The 21030-nt window shown below is 38.3% G+C and overlaps 1 protein-coding gene across 4 annotated transcripts in view; it reads left to right on the top strand.

Annotated features, from left to right (window-relative positions):
- RAPGEF4 (Rap guanine nucleotide exchange factor 4) overlaps positions 1-21030 on the top strand; it is a 152604-nt gene that overhangs the window by 117343 nt on the left and 14231 nt on the right. For all 4 annotated transcript variants that reach the window (XM_040561348.1, XM_040561346.1, XM_040561345.1 and 1 more), the window contains 10 exons: positions 1263-1341; positions 6486-6636; positions 7430-7518; positions 7938-7968; positions 8202-8280; positions 10664-10810; positions 12006-12103; positions 15142-15267; positions 15758-15936; positions 20622-20712. In XM_040561348.1, the coding sequence (XP_040417282.1) occupies positions 1263-1341; positions 6486-6636; positions 7430-7518; positions 7938-7968; positions 8202-8280; positions 10664-10810; positions 12006-12103; positions 15142-15267; positions 15758-15936; positions 20622-20712 (1070 nt within the window). The remainder of the gene's footprint in view (positions 1-1262; positions 1342-6485; positions 6637-7429; positions 7519-7937; positions 7969-8201; positions 8281-10663; positions 10811-12005; positions 12104-15141; positions 15268-15757; positions 15937-20621; positions 20713-21030) is intronic.

Raw genomic sequence — 21030 nt, 5'->3', positions numbered from 1 at the left:
GCCATAAATGGTGAAAGAATTGAAAGATTACAGAAATCCTTTTACACTGTGTGTATTAATCACTTTTGAGAATAAAAATGAACCTTTTCATAGGTACCTAATTGTTAGGATTACAAGCAGAATGTTGTTCTTTAAACCTGCAAGTATATAATGGCAAGTTCACTATTCATATTATGAATGTATTATATATGTTTCTAAATTGAATTGTTTTTGAAATCCTTTCAAACTTAGCCCCTGATCATATATTATGTAAATAAAAAGTCCCACCATTATGTTGGTGCTTTGTCAACTTAGTGATATTCTCAAACATGAAATACAGTGAAGCAGTGATGTAATATTAGGTTAACTGTTATATCACCATATTTTCTCTCACATCACTTACTTACAGCATTTTTATGTTTCTCTTTTCTCAAAAGTTGCACTGTAATATCGATACCCCAGAGTATAGTGTTTATTGTTTCTCAGTGGTTCCGTGTAAGACTTGCATAGTTTAAAAGTAAAATAAAGTTTATACTGGCCTCTGCAGCCAGGCTTTATAAATCCTTCTTGTTGTCACAAGTACAAAGATAAGGCAAACCTGGGATTTACACTAGCACTAACACACATCACATTAAGTGAAAAAAGAGCTTTCCCTGTTGTCAGATAAAATACAAGTACTACCAATCATTTTGTCCATATACATTTTAATTTAAATGTAGCAGCAGTGATACTTTTGAATCAAAATAAAAACAGAAATCTGACCATTCATTTAAATTTATTAGGTCTTCTGCTCATTGTTAGGAAATCAGCAAAGAATTAAATTGTTTGCCTTCTCCTACATAGTACATACTAAATGTGCTGCTTAATGTTGCAGTTCCCTAAAGCTGCAGCAGCAATTCTTAGGTACTCAGGCGTGGCAGGCCTGATACTTCTTATGCTAAGATCTCTACATTTGTAGAGGAGAAATATACCCAAATATTTCACTTTTGTACAGAAGTGTTGGTTTTTTTGGGTATTTTGTTAGCTGTGCCAAATTTTCCAGCACAGGCTGCTTCTTAACATAAGTGCAATAAAATCTGTGTAGACAAGAATAAAAGGTTAATATTTCAGCTCATATTTGTTCATTCACATTTTCATACTTAATACATACAAAGTGCAAAAAGACTCCTTTATTATCTGCAGAGGGCTAATAAGATCTTTTAGCTGAAAGAAGCCTCATCCTTGTGGTCCCCAAAATGTTTGCTGTGGCTTAATTTCTTGTTTTCTTTCTTCTCTTTTCACAGATTCTGCTTTAAATGATTTTATTATGATGCACTGTGTTTTTATGCCAAATAGTCAGCTCTGCCCAGCCTTGATGGCACAATATCCTTTTGTAATGAAAAAGTTGTGTCCCTTTTATGACTTTCTCTAACAGTGATAGGATGGGAGCTTTTCTGTGTGAAGAATTAAATCTTATTTCATGGAGGCTGTGCCTTGTGGGTGGGTTCTCAATGTCTGACTAACAGCCAGTCCTCAACAACTATGAAATGGATAGTGTAAACCCCTTGTGAGATGCAGTCCTGGAGCATGATAATAGTATCTTTCCTTGGAAAAGAAACCTACTGTCCCTTCACCAGATAGGTGTTCAAGGCCAGGTTGGACAGGGCTTTGAGCAACCTGTTCTAATGGAAGGTCTCCTGCCCATGGCAGAGGGATTGGAACCAGATGATCTTTAAGGTCCCTTCCAGCCCAAACCATTCTATAATTTTATAAGTGAAATTACGTAAAAATTTGGATTACCCCTCCTATGTCTTTTCTGTCTTTTTTTGATTTTTGCTGAACCATAGCATCTAGATTTTAGCTAAGATCACTATGTTTTGGTGATTTCAATGGTCCATGTTATAGATTACAAGTTGCAAACTGCTTCAAGAAGGGTGCCTGAACTAGGAGAACAATGAGTAAGTAGTTCCTAGGAACTGTCATAATATACCTACAAACAATAATAGTAATAGTCTATAGGAAATTTTAACAAACTGCAAGAAACTTGAATTGCATGTGAATACCTAGGAGGGAAAAAAATAAAAAAACTTACAGTTGGATAACATCAAGAGTTGGAGGTGATTCTCATACTGTGCATTTTTGCAGTTTTTTAGAAGGCGTGTGTGAAATGTCCATCAGTCAACTACTGGCAGGTCATTTAGTTCAGGGAGCTGTGGGGGACTGAAAAGTTTTCCTCGTGTGTAGTGACTTGATGGAATCAAGTGATTGGGAGCATTAAATAAACATATGATGTTTTCTGTTTTACAGATTTCTGACAAGAGGTGTAACTTCAATTCCCTATTTATTTTTTTAGAATCAGATTGATGTGAAAGTGTGCTTTTCTTGAAGCTCAGCAGGGCGAGTGACATCTGGGAAAGCTAACACCTTGAAACCACAAAATAGAGCATCGTGTCCTTGTCTGGCAAGCTTAAGAATCTATTTGTGTTACTCCTAGCAAGGACAGTAATTGTTTTGAAAACCTTTGGACCCACAAAACTGGTCTACAGAAAATTGTTCATACACCTGCAACAAACACATTTTCCAAAACCACATAGTTTTAGATATCAAAATTATTATGAAATGCTGTTGCTGACAGCTTTAAGAGGAGGAAAGAAAGGACAGCACTTTCTTTTTTTTCTCAGATTTATCTAGCTCATATTATTCAATCAGTACATTAGAGACTCAGGCTTGTCTGTCCTTTGTTATAATAGTATACCTCTGATATCCAATAACTGGGAAAATCAGACACATATGTAAATTGTACCTCATTGTTTATAGAGGAAAAGCTTTTCTGAAGATAAAAGTGATAGTGTCGCTTATGTGTATGCATAGATTATAAAATCTATTCCAGAGAGGCTAAGACCAATATACTACTTAAGTGGGTCATGGCAGGCATCACGCTAATTCCTTTTCAGAGAGGAGGAGGAGGAGGGCTGGAAGGAACTGGTATCCCACTGCTTTAGTGTCAGCTTTTCCTAGAACTGAATTATTGTTTATTTGGTCCATTCTGAATATGGAAAATCAAACTGTGCTCTGTTGATTGTACCATTGAAATTTATTGTTAGAGTTGAAAGGTTGCTAACAAAGCTCATCTTTTTTGAGCAAAACTACTGTACAAAAATGCTTGGTGGTGCTGTGAGACTAAGGACAGATTAGTTATGCTCAGTGAGGAAATTAAAATGGTATAAGAAAAATAAGAAAGGTGATTCAGTCAGAGACACTGTTTTTGCTCCAGCTCCCAATTTTGAATCAATAAAAGTCTGTTTTCTTACACCCACTTAGGATCCTATTTAGCTGGCAGCATGCAGGTATGAGTAGAGCTAGACCACTGTAGTGCTTTCGAGCATAGTACAGGGTATAAATTATTTGTTTTTTTCTCTTCCTTTACAGCAGTGTTTGGTCATCTGTATGTTCTTTAAGGCTGAAAGGAATGGACGTGTGCACTATTTTGGTTAAATAACTTTATTTGTTGCTCAGGACTCAGTACTTATGCCATGCTGTCCCTTGACACACCTCTATTTATCATTAAAGCATATTGACCCTGCAATATTAAAGAATCACATACTTTTTTCTTTTTTTAATAGGAAAGCAAAGGACATGCTCCTCTGTTCTGGATCACATAATAGGCACACATCTTATCTGTTAGTCCAAGACCCTTGTTTCTCTCTCTACTTCACAAAGATAGAAATGGACAAATTCTCAGAGCTACAGTTTGTCAGAGGGAGGCAGGATAAATCCCCAAATAAAACTTGATGCAGAGTAACATGTCCAAAAGTGCCCTTTAGGATAGTACTCATGGGATATTGTAAGTCCGTGAGCATGTGTATAGGTTTTCATCTTTAAAGGGCTACTGTCTAAATGCTTTCAATTTATAAACTCTTCTTTAGCTCTCTGTGGACAATAGTTCTTTAGCTTGTTTCCTATGAATGTTTTGTGAACATTACTTACCATCATGCTAGCCAGATAGCTTGCATTCCACTGTAGTAATGGGTGCTGATTTCACACAGCTCCCAATCTAGTTAAATGTTCCCATGCTGCAAAGAGCAGACTTCAGAACTGATTCCATTTCCTAGCATGTTAGACAGAATTAGAAATATATATATATTGAACTCTAACCGTGTTGGTGTTGATAAATATTTTACAATTATCTGACACTTATTGCAAGAATACATGATATTTTACTTCTGATTGCCATCCACATTGAATCTGTATCCTGTAGGTCCCATAAAAATGGGAGAACCCTTCATTGACTTTACCCATGATAATGTTAATAAAAGAGCAATTAATATAAATGAGCAGTAAAAATACAGAAAAATTACCAGTGCCTGTGGTGAGTCAGTTAATAAGAAAGTAAAAATACATGAAATAATTGCAGTGTTTGAAATGTAAAAATGGCATGAGAAAAATGACTCAGTGGAATATTAAACTTGCTCCCTGAGACATTGGAGCACAGAGCTTACAATATATTATTTATTTCATATGACCCTTTGACTTACTTACTTCCATAAATGTACTGACATGTTTAGTTCCCTAGTCATTTGAAACCTTTCTGAATGAAATTAAAATGCAGATTTCTAAGTTTGTCAGTCAAGTGAGTGCCCCAGTAACCCTGTTAGCATGCCGGATCTCTGCAAGGATTTTGGGCAGGAGGATCATTTGAAAAACATGAGTTAATAGATACTTTTTTCCCATAACATTTTATTTATATAAAGTGAGTTAATATTTGTTAGGAAAAAAAGAAAAAATACAGATCTTATAATTCTAAATGAGAAGCTTAAAATACGTATTTTAGATCATTTTGATTTCTAATTAATATTTTAAAATATTTTGTTCGAGTAACTGAAAGTGCAGCTTGAAAGGATGCTGGACTTCTCTGTGCATGAAAGATTGCCAGTATTAAAATATGAGTTGTTTCCATATACTTGGGAACGTTATTATTCATGGTAATCCAGGATCAGAATTTTGGTACCCAGGAAGAACGGTTGAAGTGGTTGCACTCATTCTGTGCTTACTTCACACTCAGTCGTCAGTTTATTGGGAAATGGTTTAAATATACATTGTTAACCTCTGTGAAGAGGTACACAAATTGTCATATGCCATTTCTGCTGTGGATTCTTCTCCATTTTTGCATAGTTAACAGCTGAAATTAACTCAGTTTATTGCCCATCATGGACTTTCTAAGAGCAGCAGATTTCCTCAGCAGCACTTTTTCATTCTAAGTCGGCATGATTACTGTAAGAGTGATTGGAAGTAGAGACATTGAGAGGAAAATAGTATTGAATTATATTTAAAACAACACCAAAAGAAAAAAAAAGACAACCAACCAACCAAACAAAAACTTGCTAATGCCTTTGCTTACAGAATGTAATTCAGAGTTCAAAAGAAAGCCCTAGGTTATAAACACCTTTTCTGTTCTCTTTGTAGTAGTAGTAGTTCTCTTTGTCTATAAAAACAAAGCAACACCGAAAGACTTAAGTGCAGTAAACTAATATAACTGAGTTATAACTGAATCTTTTGTACCTTCCTCCCCTTATCTGAGAACAGAGTCCAAAGTCCACGTTCAGCTCTTCAGTCTGCTTTTTCACTGATTTAATGGAGATGTCAGCAGAGATCTGTAACTGACCAGAGCTTTTAAAATTATAGCTTTAGTTAGACGACTGAGATGCTGTATACTTAGAAGTGCTTGTAGAAACAGGGCATGCTTGCAGTTCATTTGTGCCTGTACTTTTTTCTTGTTTCTTGTTTCTTTCCTTTGAATAAATTGTACTTTTTTTTCTATCTGCATATCTTGTAACATTGATGCTTCTTCATGAAAAAGGTTAATGAAATGTTTCTCACTTCTTCTCATAGTTCATTACAAAATAACTGTCACGAAGTATTGCCTCCCAAATATGCTATATTTGATAGAGAAGAATCTTTTGATTTCCTCATATATAAAATGAAGCTACTATAGAATTTGTTATTTCATCCCATGTCTGTGCAGCCAGTTTAGACTGTAAGAACTTTCAGGTTCTCCTACCATAATGGGACTGAGGTTCACCTTGGCTTACAGTAGCTTCTGTAAATAAAAGCAGTAAGAGTGGTGGTTCATTCCAGTAGCCTTCCTCACAAACAGAAGACTGGAATTGTTTATAAACACAAGTAGTCATTTTTCTTTTTCTGCCACTGTTTCCAAAGAACAAAGAGGAATATCCTATTCTCTGTTGTTCCAAGTGTCATTTCTGTTCTGCTCCTCTACAGCAACTGCCTCTGTGGTAGAATTGCAATTATTCCTATACTCTATAGTAACTTCACTGTCTTTTTACTTTTTAATATGAACGTGAGAGGTTCACAAATCTTTATGCTAGCAACAGACAGAAATCAAAAGTATATATTGGGAAGTTATGTTTGAACGCCCTGAAAGTGTTTTTTTGGAAGTCAATTTTTTGTGAATTCATACTGGTTTTGATACTTTCAACCACTGAGCATTTTCCTTGACACCATGGCACCTATCATGCCCAGCCTTCCCAGGGTACAGAGCAAGAGAAAATGGATTATGCCCTCAATAACAAAAGGCGAGTCATTCGACTGGTTCTCCAGTGGGCTGCTTTGTATGGAGATTTACTGCAAGAAGATGAAGCAGCAATGGCCTTTTTGGAGGTATGAAGGAACTGTTGCATCATTGTACTGAAAGATATCTACCAAGTAACTGTGGAAAAGATTTTAAGTAGAAAAATGTTTCAAGTGCTCTACATCATGGAGAATGTGTATGGTACAGTGGTTCTAAGTTTTGCCTAAGAAGAAATCACTAGACATCTCAGAGAAAAATAGAATGTGGGATAGAAGCCAGAGTGGAAAAGATCCAGGATAGTGCTGGAGGAGAGGAATTCCAAGCTGTGATTGAAAATAGTACATTCAGAGAAATTACAGATGAGATAGGAGATGGATTTGTAGTAGCAAGCATGGTCAAGTCTGTTGGGTTTTGTTGTGTTGTTGTTTTTCAAGAAAAAGCAAAGAAATTAATTTCATAGTTAACAATAGCAATAATAGTGATAATAGACTAGTTTTAAACAAAATTACTTGACTACAACAGCAGTGGGTAAAAAAAACACTATTGTGGCAGATTAATTGTGAATTCTCGTGTTTTTCTCTTTGATAATCTGAAAATGCAGTATTTGCACAAGCAGTCAGTGATTGCGCAGTAAGGTTAAGAAAACACTTCTCTCTTCCACCTCTCATCAGTCTTCCCTTCTGCATGTGTAACTCATGCTTTAAGTCAGCTGGAGATAAACAAGTAGCAGTAATAGAGGGTTGGGCCCAGCATGTCTTCATCTATGCAGATTGGCATTCTTTATAATCATTAAACTATCAGATGTCATGTCATAATCCTCTATCCTTAGTACTGCTCATTTACCCCTATAGTTATTTAAAGACTATGCTGTGTCATTTACAGGAATTTTATGTATCTGTATCAGATGATACTAGAATGATTGCAGCCCTAAAGGAACAACTTCCAGAGCTAGAGAAAATTGTAAAGCAAGTGTAAGCACAAATTTTTCTTCTTTTCTTCTTGCCCTTTCTTCTTTTTCTCAGTAAATAGGTGAAGAAAATGTATTGCTTATATCTATTAAAATTGTGTTTTGTGAATGGCACTCAGTCACTGAATGTTTGCATGCAGGCTTGTTTGGATGAATGTCTGTGACCCTCTCTTTCCATATCGCTCTTGCAAACAACAATCTCTCTCATAAAGGGATTGACAGGAGGAATAAGAAATGATGTATACACCATTGAAACTAAACTGGATGCTTGTTTCATGCTTGCACAGACTTAGTATTTTCCCAGCCTTGATAAATGTGTTGATATTGTAGTTTGACAAGTGGTCTATGTTCTTTAGGTGGTTTTGTGAACAAACTCTTTCAGGTAATACCTAATGATATATTCTATGTTTTACCTTTTTATAGTTCTGAAGAACCTAAAGCACCACAAAAGAAGGTAAGAATGTATTTGCCCATTTTCTGAAGTAAAAGCTTTAGCACATCAAACCTGTAAACAATCTTCTCTTTAGTAATTTTGGATATATTAAAATGACACATTGAGAAATAGCTTTTAGAATTGTGTGAAATTTTGCATTGCTACCCTTCTTGCTGTCATCGATTGGTTGTAATTCAGTTCTACCCATAATGTTTATTCTTGCTCTAATGTGAATCCTGATGATTAATTTTCAGCACAAAGTTCTTCTGCAGCTGTTTAACACAAGTGATGACAGAGCACAGAAACGCCAGCCTATCAGGGGCAGTGATGAAGGTGAGTTCTTTCTCTGCAAAGTTTTCTTGAGCCACTGGGATTTGTAGTAAAGTTGGTTCTCTGAAAACAAATGGTCTAAAAGTAAACAAAAGTACCAACAGTTTTGAAGCCTAGCCTGAAGCAAGCTTTGTTTTTGCTAACCCAACATTTTCCATCGTTTTGAAGTACTCCTGTTTTTTTCCCAGTGTTTTTTCCAAACACTGTGCTTCCTCAGAGGAAGATGTAACAACCTTTAAAACAGGGGATGAACAAAACAAAACAAAACTGGTTAGAAGCAGTACGGACAGTGTCCGTGCAGGTATCATAGAATCATAGAATATCTTAAGTTGGAAGGGACCCACAAGGATAATCAAGTCCAACTCCTGGCTCCACACAGAAGCACCCAAAAACTAGACCATATGTCTGAGAGCATTGTCAAAACACTTCTTGCACTCTGTCAGGCTCGATGCCATGACTGCTTCCCTGGGGAGCCTGTTCCAGTGCCCAACAACCTTCTAAGTGAAGAACCTCTTCTTAATACCCAGCCTGAACCTCCCCTGATGCAGCTTCCCTGCTGCATGCTGTTGCTTTGAGTCCTATCATTGGTCACCAGGGAGGAAAAGATCAGCACCTGCCCTTCTGCTCCCCTCATGAGGAAGCTTCCCTCAGTCTCCTCTAGGCTGAACAAACCAAGTAACTTTAGCCACTCCTCATACGTCTTCACCTCTAGACCCTTCACCATCTTCATAATCCTCCTTTGGACAGTCTCTAATAGTTTTAAGTGTTTCTTATATTGTGGCACCTAAAACTGCACGCAGTACTTTAGGTGAGGCTGCACCAGCACAGAGCAGATGATGGCAGTGCAATATATATTTGTTGCTGAAGGTCATGTGTGAGCCTCCTTCTCTTCTGCATAGTTTGAGGTAATTTACAGCTGTTTCACCAGAAATGCTCCTTTGTGAGGTATGAGTGGAGCAGATAATCATGCCCTGGATCTCTGCCCTGTGGCGCACAGCCTAGAAAACAGAATCTGCTGTCTTGCCCTATTGCTATAGTTTGACTCCATGAGAAGAAATCAAGGTAAAATTTACGGCAGTGTGTCAGACTATCATTTTCAGTTGTAGTGGCTTTTCATTTTGTCCTTTACTTCATGCAGGAAAAAGCACTGCCATGTCAACAAAATCCTGAACTCTGCTGATGAGATCTAGTCATTGTAAATAAACATATATGTTCTTTAAAATTCATAAATCTTCAGATTTCTTTGCAACTGCCTGGTCCAGTCTCTCAATGGTTGTTTTGGTGCATCTTCATCACATTAAATAAACTCTGCTTCAAGGTGTTTGATGTTAAAGGATAGCTCTTGCTACTGTACAATGGTAAAAATAAGGGAACAAAATGCAAAGGTTTTTATCTGAGAATGCTGTTGGCATAAAGCAAACCACAGAAAGAGCCATTTCAAAAGCAGGAAGTATCTGTATATGAACAGCAGAAATCTTGCCATGCATGCAGCTGCCATTGTTCCTATCAGTGTTTCTTCTAGGTCTACAAAGAGCAAAGTAGCTGATACAGCCATGGAAGTACTACTTCTCCTGTTTGCGTGGGCAGGAAGTAACTGCTGCTTTCATATGGCTGCACCTTCTTGCTCGTAGGGCAGGCAGCAAACTGAACCTTGAAAACACAGACAGCTATAACCCCAGGGGCTGCTTAGCTTGGTTTGACAGCTGAGCCAAAGGGGTATTTTGCTAACTTCTTCTGTCTTAAATTCATGCCACTGTGAGCTGCCTTTATTTTTGCACACTAATGTACTATCATATTGATTTCTAGGCAGCCAGAGACCTGAATTCATGTATTAGTCTGGGAGCTAATGTGTACTATGCACTCAGGTTAGGATATTTTTCTTCACTGTCTGAAACAATCTTGAGTCAGCAATTACATACTTGCATGTAAAAAAAAAATGGGTGCAACACAGTTTGATTGAAGTTCTGATTGTAACCAGAACTTTATTTTAAAATTTATTTTGTCGTATAAAAAGTACTTTCCTGTAATAAGAGAGTTTGCAGCCAGTTTTCCTGACTCTTGAAAACAATTGTTTATTTAAAATACTATAATGTCTGGGACATGACAAAGTGCCAGATGAAATTGTCATCCATAAACAGTATAACAATACTAAAACACTAGTACTTCATGGCTTACTAAAAGCTCTGAGAAGTCAAAGATTTCTATACTAGAAATTGTAGAACACCTGAGGAAGGGAGAGTTATCAAAACAATAATAATGATTTATTGTTGCTTTATTTCTTTCACTTGTGTACAATGGTTACTGAAGAGAAAATAGTTTGTACAGTAACATCTCTGTGGTTGTTACATGTGGCATACATAGCACAATCTTTTTTTTTTTTTTCCAGTTCTTTTTAAAGTGTACTGCATAGACCAAACTTACACCACAATCCGTGTACCAGTGTCTTCATCCGTGAAGGAAGTGATCAGCGCAGTAGCAGATAAGCTGGGTTCTGGAGAAGGCCTCATCATAGTAAAGATGAGTTCAGGAGGAGGTACTGTGTTTGCATCATCTTAAGTATTTCTCACAGTGAAGCAGCAGGTCAGGTGGAATTCAAAAGCAAGATGAATTCAGTCATGGCTTTTATATCCATGCACATGTTCAGCTAGTACAAGCCAACTTAGAGGCAAGTCCTTTCCCCACTTCAGGCACAGACTGGAGCTCACACGGCATACAGGGAAAATGGAGATGCTTGTGTATCTGCATGTTACAGAGCAGAGCTACCCCAAGTTCCCTTCACTGTAGGACATTCAAGCTTTTTAACAACAGGAATATGAGGTAAGCATGGATAATGTCAAGTTAGATGTATGAATCAGTGACATCAGAAAATGATGAAGTGCTAATATTCCTGTAGTGGTCACTACCATTCTGACAGCTCTGTCCATGTAAACCACTACTGAACACTGAGGGCAGCATTGGCAAAGGGTCAGGAGTCAGTACCCCACTATAGGCTGTGGAAATGGGAGAGTGACTGCAAGGTGGATTCTGCTGAAGAATTAGTGTTGCTGAAGTGCTTTGGTTGAGTATGGGGCACACACAGCTAATGAGAGCTCTACTGGAAGGCATTTTTGCAAGCAGTGATGCCTGCCAAAAACGTTTACTTCCTGAGAACTGACACCAGGCAGCTCTACTTTTTGCAGTTGCAGCATTTTTGTATTGTCAGATTTTCTGACAGCCAAATCTTTCTCCCCGTGATAGAGATTTTTGTAAGTTACTTCATTATCTTTACTTTACCTGTGACGTGACACTCTTTTAGAACTGTTGTAATGAGATTTGAATTACGGTTGCATTTCATCACTTTCCCATGCAGTTGTCTTTCAAGGAAATTTCTAGTAAGAACAGTTCTCCATATTCTTAAAGCTCAGAGAAGAATGACTAGAGTCCCTAATTATGGCTAAACTTTTGTGGGTAGTTCCTAGAGATGGCAGTGCAGGCTTCTTCACCTGCCTGTGTGGTTCGAGGGGCTGGGATTCCAGTTCTGTATGCCAGTTCTGTAGGAGACTGGCTTGGGCTGAGCTTGTTGTCACATTTCAACAAAGACGACCTTGTTGTCATCTATTTTGTATCATGGACATTGGTTTACAGTGCAAAACTTGTTCCCGTAATGCTGATCTGTGCAGCTATTGGGGTCAGTCCTCCTGTAAATTCTACGTAGATTTAATAAACAGTCTTCTGTTTCATGTTTACAGAAAAAGTTGTGCTCAAACCTCATGATGTTTCAGTGTTTACAACTCTCAGTGTTAATGGACGGCTGTTTGCTTGCCCACGTGATCAGTTCGATTCACTGGTATGTATGTATGCAGGTCTCATAAAGTTCACCTCTTAGTTAATTTGAGTGTTTGGTATTTTTTGCATTATCAATGCTTTAGGTAAAAACTAGTGGAAATATTCACAACAAAGGGTTTGTAGCAGTGCTATGGGACAAGCCTTGAAATTAAAACAGGCTAATGTCATCATTTCCTGAGCTAGAGCAGAAATCCATCTGATCCACATGACAGAACTTAATCCCAGTATTCTCTGTGTTGCACTGAGCATGTAGGAAGAGCTGAATATTATCACTAAGACATGCAGTAAATCCTGATTACAGAATTATCTCCTCATGGCCACAAGGATGTATTATAGAAGATAGAAGTTACCAATTATAGCATTATGGAGACTTGATTCCAACAGTAAATTACTTAAAATCTTTTCTTTCTGAGCCCCACAAAACACTATGTCAAAATCTCAGATAATTCCAACTAGAATCACAGAAAATATTCCTGCTAGAAAGTCTTTTTTTTCTTAAGTAAAATTGCTCATAAGTACTTACAGTTTATACAGTAATTCTAACAATCTCCATGGGGTCTGCTTTTATAGAGTTTGATTTGACTGTACTTTTTGTTCCTGTTATTTCATTAAAAACAAATGTCATTGCCAAGTCATGTCAGCATGAACTCTGTTACTCCTAGCCTTGTTTCAGCCTCCTGTATGCTTTTAACAAGCCACTTAGTACGTATGCCTGATTTCTTTTATAGATATGGTAAAATCTGTGCTTTGCTGCTGCTTTCAGTTTAATAACCAGGGAATTCACATACAGCCTACTGTAGTTCCATGCAGAGATACCTCTTGTTCAGTTTATTAAATTCTGGTGCTCCCTTCAGCTTAAGTAATCCTGCCAAATAGATACCCTTATGGGGCATGCTACTCTAAAGTGGAATTGCATTAATACAACTATGTTGGGTACTTTTTATATGGCTTTCCATCATCTGCGTGGACATACCCTTAGCAGAAAATTGTCATGACTTTCTGTGCCTTTTCCCTTGTGCTGTCTATCTGCCTTGGGTCAACTACTCCAAAAGCTACAGGGATCTCTGAGATACAAGGCTGCTATGTGCTAGTTTTTGTCAACTGGACTGACTTCTGTAGGAATTAGGGAAGAACACTCAGCACCTTTTAAGAGGTTCTCAGCACTGCACAACAGAACACATCTCCTTATCAAATGCATGTTTTCAAAGAGATATAAATAACATTGAAAAATGTTACAACCTTACCTCCCTCCCAGTTTAATCCTTTCACATTCCAGTTCCTGGCTGCTGCCTGTGTGGATACATTTATTCTCATTACGCTTGGAAATTCCCATGTGAAAATTGTTCTGGGTCAGATGAATTTGCAAATATGCAATGAGTTTACATCTAAGTACTTCTTTCCTAGCCTTGGAAAATATGTGTTTGTTATGGTAACAGCTATGTTGTGTTTGTCTCCAAATAGGGGAAAAAAGCCCTCTTTCAGTCTGTGAACAAGTCTTTTTTCCACAGATTTCCACAAATTAGGATTTTCTACACAAAACCAGTGTACTTCTCATTCATACTCTGTCTTAACGGAAGAAATTTTGTGTTTGTGCAAATCCCAGGTCAGAGGGATCTGCAGGCTGTTATAAGATTGATGGCTGTCATGATTTTTTTTTTCTAATACCGTGCTTAAATACACTATTTTAAAAATTGTAGATGGAGCATTGAAGGTAATAATGCCTGTGGTTTAGTTTAATTATTTTTAATTAGTTTGTATTATAGTGATATTTGAAATACAAGTTTTCCTGAGAGTGCAAAGCAAGAACACAAGCAAAAATAAAGCTACTACATACTGTGTATTATTGAGAAAGTGACTTGATGTATTAATGCAGTCAGTCCTTTTTCTACAGGTAATAGAATATTCGTTTATAAAAGGGGATTCATTTAATAAGCTCATTTTTGATGTTGCAGTATGTAAATATGGTCTGTTAATCTTGCAGACTCTATTCAGTTGCTACTCAGAAAGGAGCCTGTTGACAATTCCTTGCTCTGTAATTATCTAACAAAGACCCGATGAGAAATTGAGAAAGAAACTTGTGAGTGAACTCTACTGCCCTCTCCTGGAAACAAAACAATTAAAATGTGGGTTCATGAGAAGCTTTACTGATGTTTTCCCAAAGGGTATTTCAGAGTGCATTTGAATTTGCAAGAGGGTTGTTTGTTAGTATTTAGTCCAGGCTGGTTCAAACACTTCGACAGTAATATATACAGCAGATTACTTCAAATGTGGCTTGATCTCAAGCCATGTTTTAAATCTCTTTATTATAAGATCTACTTGTGTGCAACACTGTAGATCACATCTCTTTTATTGGGTGGTATGGAAATATCTTTCAAAAATATTTTATACTTGAATGGTATAAAGGATTCTTTCTCATAAGACTGTGTATATAATTTTCATTAGTATAGCTAGGCGTTTCGCAGTCACAAATGGCTAATAGTGCATCCTGGTAGTGACAAAGAGAAAGTATAAGGCATATTTTATAAATGAACAGATCTTGCAATCGCTGCCGATTTCTGAAAAGCAGCAGATGTAATAATTCTCTTCATTACAATCAGTAATCTACAAAAGTATTTGGCTTTTGCTTTGTGACCTAGTTACTGGTGTATGTGAAAGAGGAAATCAATAACAAAAGCTTTGTGAACAGACCTGTGCTTCTAAACAAATAGGCATACTTCAGGGAACACAACACATATCAAAGTGTTTATTTCTGGCTTCAAATTTTAGGACAATGCTAAAAATAACACACTGAGAACAGTCTGTTTTATTGCCTTACAGTGCCTCTGAAGAGCTTTCAGAATTTCCCTGAGCATCCTGTGCATAGTGGATTCTGATTTAGGCTCACTTCCTAATGCCAGCCTATGGTTAAAAGCAACTTTCACTTTTAGTATGAGAAGCAGGCTTAGGGAAATGGTCACACTGAAAAAAATATGGAAACATTATGGAAGAAAAGCACCAATCATGTAATTTAGCATTTCTGAAATATTTTTCTATTTGTAGGTGCCATTACCAGAACAAGAGGGACCATCTACTGGTACAGTAGGAACGTTTGAACTGATGAGCTCCAAAGACTTAGCTCATCAGATGACAATTTATGACTGGGAGCTCTTCAACTGTGTGCATGAGGTATGAAGATCTATCTACTCAACAGATTAGAATATATTAGAAAATATTTAGTTGTATATTGTATGTATATTCACTATTTGCAAAACTTTCTCTGATCTTGATTTTGAAAAATACTACAATAAAGCCACCTACAAGTTTTGAAAGTATGAGGTGTTCTTCCTCTAATTTATTTTTTCATCTTGCTTATAAAACTTCTCCCAAACTTGTGCTGTTTATTGAATTACTTTAGTATGTTTTGTTCAAGATATTGAGCTATTTATGCATAATCTACAGTTAGGCTTTTAGTATGTCTCAGCTATTGACTATTGGATTTCCAACCTAAATTCTTGTCATCTGTACAACGGTAAATGCAAACTGCAGAGCAAGTTTCAGGCTAGTGTAGGAAGTAGATAATATTTACCTGGTCATTATTAGCTTTTTTCCACTGTCCAAAATACAAGATTTCTTAAAACAAACAAACAAAAAAAACCTACTGTTTTCTTTTTCCTAGCTGGAACTGATCTATCACACTTTTGGAAGGCACAATTTTAAAAAGACCACAGCAAATCTGGACTTGTTTTTAAGAAGATTTAACGAAATTCAGTTCTGGGTGGTCACTGAGATTTGTCTTTGCTCTCAACTCAGCAAGCGTGTGCAGCTATTAAAGAAGTATATTAAGATAGCAGCCCAGTAAGTATACAATCATCTGTGAGCTGGAAATTAAGTTCAATATAGTAAAATTGTTATCTTCCTTTTTTGTTTTCAGGAAGCTATACATTAGAGGTTAAAATGTTCTCTATACAGTAATTCTGTCCATTTCCTTATAATGCAGTATAGAAGCTTGTTACTATGTTTTTCTTCTTTCCTGTCCTACTCTTCATTCATCCTTGATTCCTAAAAATCTCTGAGCTCTTAGGGCTATGTTTTCACATCAAGTTTGTGAGCAAATATATTTCAGCTCTTTAGGCAAATCCTTCATATATATCCTTACACACATTAGCAAAAACTAATATGTGAATTAATATATAATGACAATGAAATGATCCTAAATTTTCATGAGAACAGAAGTATTTCTGGTGCTCTTCAGGAAAACTATTCTGAGAATGGTCCTGAGTGGGAAAGCTGAGTGGGAGAATGACAGAGATGTAGTACAGAGGTGATAAGGCTTATGTTACCTTCAGTCTGCTTCTGATAATGTTCTAATATTTTTGGTTTAAAATGCAACAATATCAATGTCCTTTTTCTCTTAGTAACTGTTGGGTCTGAGGTTGGATAGCAGGAAATTATTGCACTATTCTTTTATTCATATTAGAACTGAAGCTCTTTGGAGCCTTCCTGTTAAAGATTTAGGCCTTGGCTCCTTGCCACTGAAGTCAAGGACCAGGATTTGAGGGATGGATGCATCAGTGGGAGCAGGAGCATGCCCCTGCCCTGCATAGCTGCAGGTTTTTTTATAGCTCTTACCTTCTCCCTTCCTTTTCAGTTCATGGTGTATTACGTTCATTACCTGTCACTCGTTGTCTAAACCAACAGTTCACTGAGGGGTATAGTGAGGAGCTGCCTTTTTTAGTGTTTGTCTAAGACTTTGGGTGTTGTGAATAGAGGTCTCTAAGGGGCTTACAGAACAAAGCAGTTCTTACAGTTACACCATGAATTTTAACTTTTTTTTTTTTTTTTTTTTGCATTGTTAATGTAATTGTGTGAAGGAAGAGATTACAGTACAGCTGTTATGTCTCCCTCCTCTCAGTTCATAATTCCACATAGCTGAAATCAGTGCTCACACCAAAACTATGCATCAGCACTGCTCACAGCTCGGGGAAGGCCCCGCTCTGTGAGTACCGACTTCCTTCTGGGAATGGCTTCGGGCCCTCCCGTTGGAGAGAGCTGGCGATTTTCAAGATCTAGCACGCAGGATCGGGTTTCTTTTCAGAACAGAGGACAGAATTTACCTCTTTAGCGTCTAAAAATACGTGTGCCGCATATTCCATTATCTCACCCCTCAGAGCAAAATCGGGAAGCCAGCGGCGGGCCTGGCGGGCTGTGTCCAGGAGAGGGCACTGGCACCCGCTCACAGACGAGTCGGGGGCTGCTCTGGGCTCAGAGGCTTGAAATGGGAAAATGTTGAAATGTGGTAAATTAAGATACAGTAGTAATTTCCATAAACACTTGAAATCAAGTATCTTAAAAATTACAGTTAAATATCTCCTTAATAAGCCGCCCTAGTCAGTGGTTTCCTCAGTGTCATGGGTTTAGCCCTATGCTATTTACAACAGCTTGACAACCTCCTGTTTACTTCCATGTTTCTGGTATCACTACAATGCTAAAAATAAACAGCTAAAAGTGGTCTGCTCTGCCGAGTCCTCTTTGTCTCCTAAATGCAGAGAAAGCCAAAGCACAAGATTTTCCTAAGTACAAAGCGAGCAGGCAGGTTTAATTGCAGCCGCTGGAAAGGCACTGGGAAGTTTTGCCAGGCTCCTGCCCTCGGTGCAGTGCTGCCATGGTAACAGGTGCTATAGCATGCGGTAACACAAACACTGCGCACCCAAGTTGGAGGGGAGAAAAAGCCGAGGAATTGGATCAAAAGATGGGGGCCCAGGCCTCGAAGCAAGATCTGTGGGGAAGTTTTGCTTGTGAAGATCCTTGAGACCTAATGAGAACTTTACCCTACCTAGAAGTACTAGACTGATTAGAAAAGGGTTCAGCGCAGCTCGGTGCTGCACGATTAATCTCGCATGACTGGTGGTAACAAGATGCCTTGCACGTACCAGTTTTCAAAGATAGCTGTTACTGAGAACCCTGTTTCAATTCTGTGATGGGGGCTCAGACACTGTTGCAGGAAGCACATCACTTTGTATCTGCCACCCAGTGCACCCTGTGATGTGTGTGGCCTGTCTTTGTCGGCAAGCACAAGGCCAAGTACTGGCTCCAAGTGCTGTGCACGTGTGCTTTCAGTTCCAGGAGCTGTTTTTGCCTTTGCATTTGCTGGGAAAGGATGTGGAGGTTACCGCATTCACCTCTTTCCTCCAGCCATTGTAAGATCAAATTTGGAAACAAAGGGCAGAAGCGAACTACATTTCCTGTAGTGAGTTCTTCCCATATTAATTGCATAATATTAAAGGCCTTCTAGGAAATACTTGTGCATACCTTTGTGGATATCCACAAACACTGTATATATTTCCGCTTTGCAGTTATACCCACAGGCTATTTAGAAACCTTCCTGTGTATCACTACACTCAGACACTTTCACTTAGTTTTTGAGAATCATTCTTTCCATACGCAAGTGTGTGCTATAAGCCCAAGGAGCCTCTAAGAAATTTTTGAAGAGAGTGCATGTGTACAGAGAAAATACCAAGATGAATATGCTCATGTAAGTACAGAGAGATTTTAACCATGTTTGTGTTGCAGACAAAAGCACATGTTTATATATGTGTTGACCGTTCACACTAAGGAGAAATTTGTTCCAATACAGACCTTACTGGGAGGTCAAGGGACATCTGCTCCAAACACACCGTGGTACTTTGGATAATTCACTTCCTGACATTTTGCAGGCAGAATATATGCACCGTTGCCAGTGGAGCCACACAGCACTGTTTCTCATTATAGTGTTCCTCTATTTGGAACTGAGCTATTCAGTGTAGAGTCTGTAGAGTTTACTGAATATTTGGTGTATAAAGCCTTATATCTAGACTGATTTTAACAGGGACTTAGTAAAATTGCTTTGCTTAACAGAATATTTAGCAAACTTACCCTTTTTAAAATGAAAGATAGATTCAAATTACATATTGCAGATGCATTTGCAGCTGCCTACTATGTTTGAGCACCACTGATGTGTGCTAATTATTTTTACCATGCCACAATTTATTCTCGATGTTGCAAGCTGTGGACATATATTCCTTTCTGGATTTAGTTGTGGCTGGGGAAGAGGTTATCACTGACAGCCTTTCCGGGTTGCTTTTCATCCTTATTTCCCCTCAGATCCACTAACAAGGCACTCCCTGACCTGCTCTAGTCTGAATAAGTTGGGGTAGCTTTAGCATTTCAGCTTATCTTCGCTAACCTTGCTCACTGGCCCTAATCTGATGTGGGAGAATTTGTATGAGCAGCTCTGCCAGAAGATCTAAGGGTGCAGCAGTCTCCAACAGGCAGACCATCAGATGGGGAGAGATGATTTTTTCATATGCTCAGTGTTCACACAGTGCAGACACAAGTGAGGCCCAGATCTAAAGGACTCACCCCCTCAATCCATTGAGTCTGGTGAAACAGAGGGACAGAAAGAACAGAATAACAATAAGGTGATGTGGCAATTACAGAGTCAGACAGTAGCATGTGATGATTGTACTAATTTTATCTGGAGCTGAGGATACCTCAGAGAAGCTAAGAGTTTAAGCAATGAATAAAAAAATCCATATGAGGAATGTAGCTTAAATCTTGTGCAATTTTTCTTGGTAAACAGCAAAAGAAGCAGAGGCTGAGGTTCTGAAAACAGATTTTGGAAATTAGTTGTGAAAAAAAGCGAGTAATTTGCAGGAACCTAGCAAGACAGATTTATGAGGCTTTATCCTCTCTTCCCTCCCCATTGAGTCAATGAGCCACGCGATGCAGTCACAGCTGAGCAGTTGTATGGGCTGCTTCTGTCAGAGCTCCATTTTGTCGACTCCTGTATACAGTGTATTGGATCTGCCATAATACTCAGTTACATTTTCCAGTTTTTCCTAATTGGTGACACAAATTCTCATTTGCATTAGGGATAAAGGCTGACCTAGAGCTCCTACTGCCCTGGACCTCTTTTAATGATGCTGGTAGCAAATGGCAGTTGCTTGAAGCATCCTAAAGAGTTCCAGAAAACACAAGTACTATTTAGAAATCATACACATCGAGATGTCACTGACACACAGGCATCTCTAGACAGCTGGTCTTCTCTTTAAAAAGACTCAGTGCCCCTGTAAACTACAATGAAGATCTTTTAGGGATCGCTTTCAGCATTCAGTAGCTGTTCAGAAGCTGTCAGCAAGTTCTTCAGCGAATGGGGTTGCAAACCAGTTGCTTCCACTGGTATTCTCTGGGACTGAATTGGGCCCAGATTCAAGACTGTGCTTCCGGGTGGGGAGGAACTTCAAAGACTCCTTTAATGACCTTGCAGAAGCTGGCACCCAGTGAAGCAGAAGCAGGAGGTCATTTTAAGAGGGAGGGGAAAGGAGCCTCCAGAGCGTGGTGAATTACTTGCACATCGGCGAAGTGGTGTGTCACAGGCCTGCTGGCCAGGGCTGCCAGACTCCAGTCAAATCTATGCTGCATGGCTGGGGTCAGCCTTCTTTAGGTTGTCTTGTGTACTTGCACTCTGACTGATGCATACAACTTAAAACTTTGTGTTTCAGCTGTAAAGAATACAAAAATCTGAATTCCTTTTTTGCTATCATTATGGGACTGAGTAATGTTGCCGTGAGCCGTCTCTCATTAACATGGGAGGTAAGTCTTAGCTACAATCTAGTTCTAAGAAGTTTGACTGGGATTTCTGCTTTTAGTTAGCAAAAACATCAGTTAGGCCTTTATTACTGATAATATTAGATCTAGTAGTTCATCTCCTGAGCGTCATCCTTTAGCTAAGGATGACAATTTTTGTTAGTGAGGAGGTATACCTGTGGATGTGTTTAGTCCTCACAAGCAGTTAACAAGTGTGACACTACTAGCTTTATTGATGAGCTAAACTGCCCAACAGGGTGAGCGAGTTAGCCGCTTACATCAGCCCATCCTCTTTTTGACTTTACTGGTCGTTTGCTCAGATCA

The sequence above is a fragment of the Cygnus olor genome, chromosome 6, assembly GCF_009769625.2.
Source record: "Cygnus olor isolate bCygOlo1 chromosome 6, bCygOlo1.pri.v2, whole genome shotgun sequence".
Classification (NCBI taxonomy): Eukaryota; Metazoa; Chordata; class Aves; order Anseriformes; family Anatidae; genus Cygnus; species Cygnus olor.
Note: the sequence above shows the minus strand (reverse complement) of the source record. Positions and strands in the feature narration are given on the sequence as shown.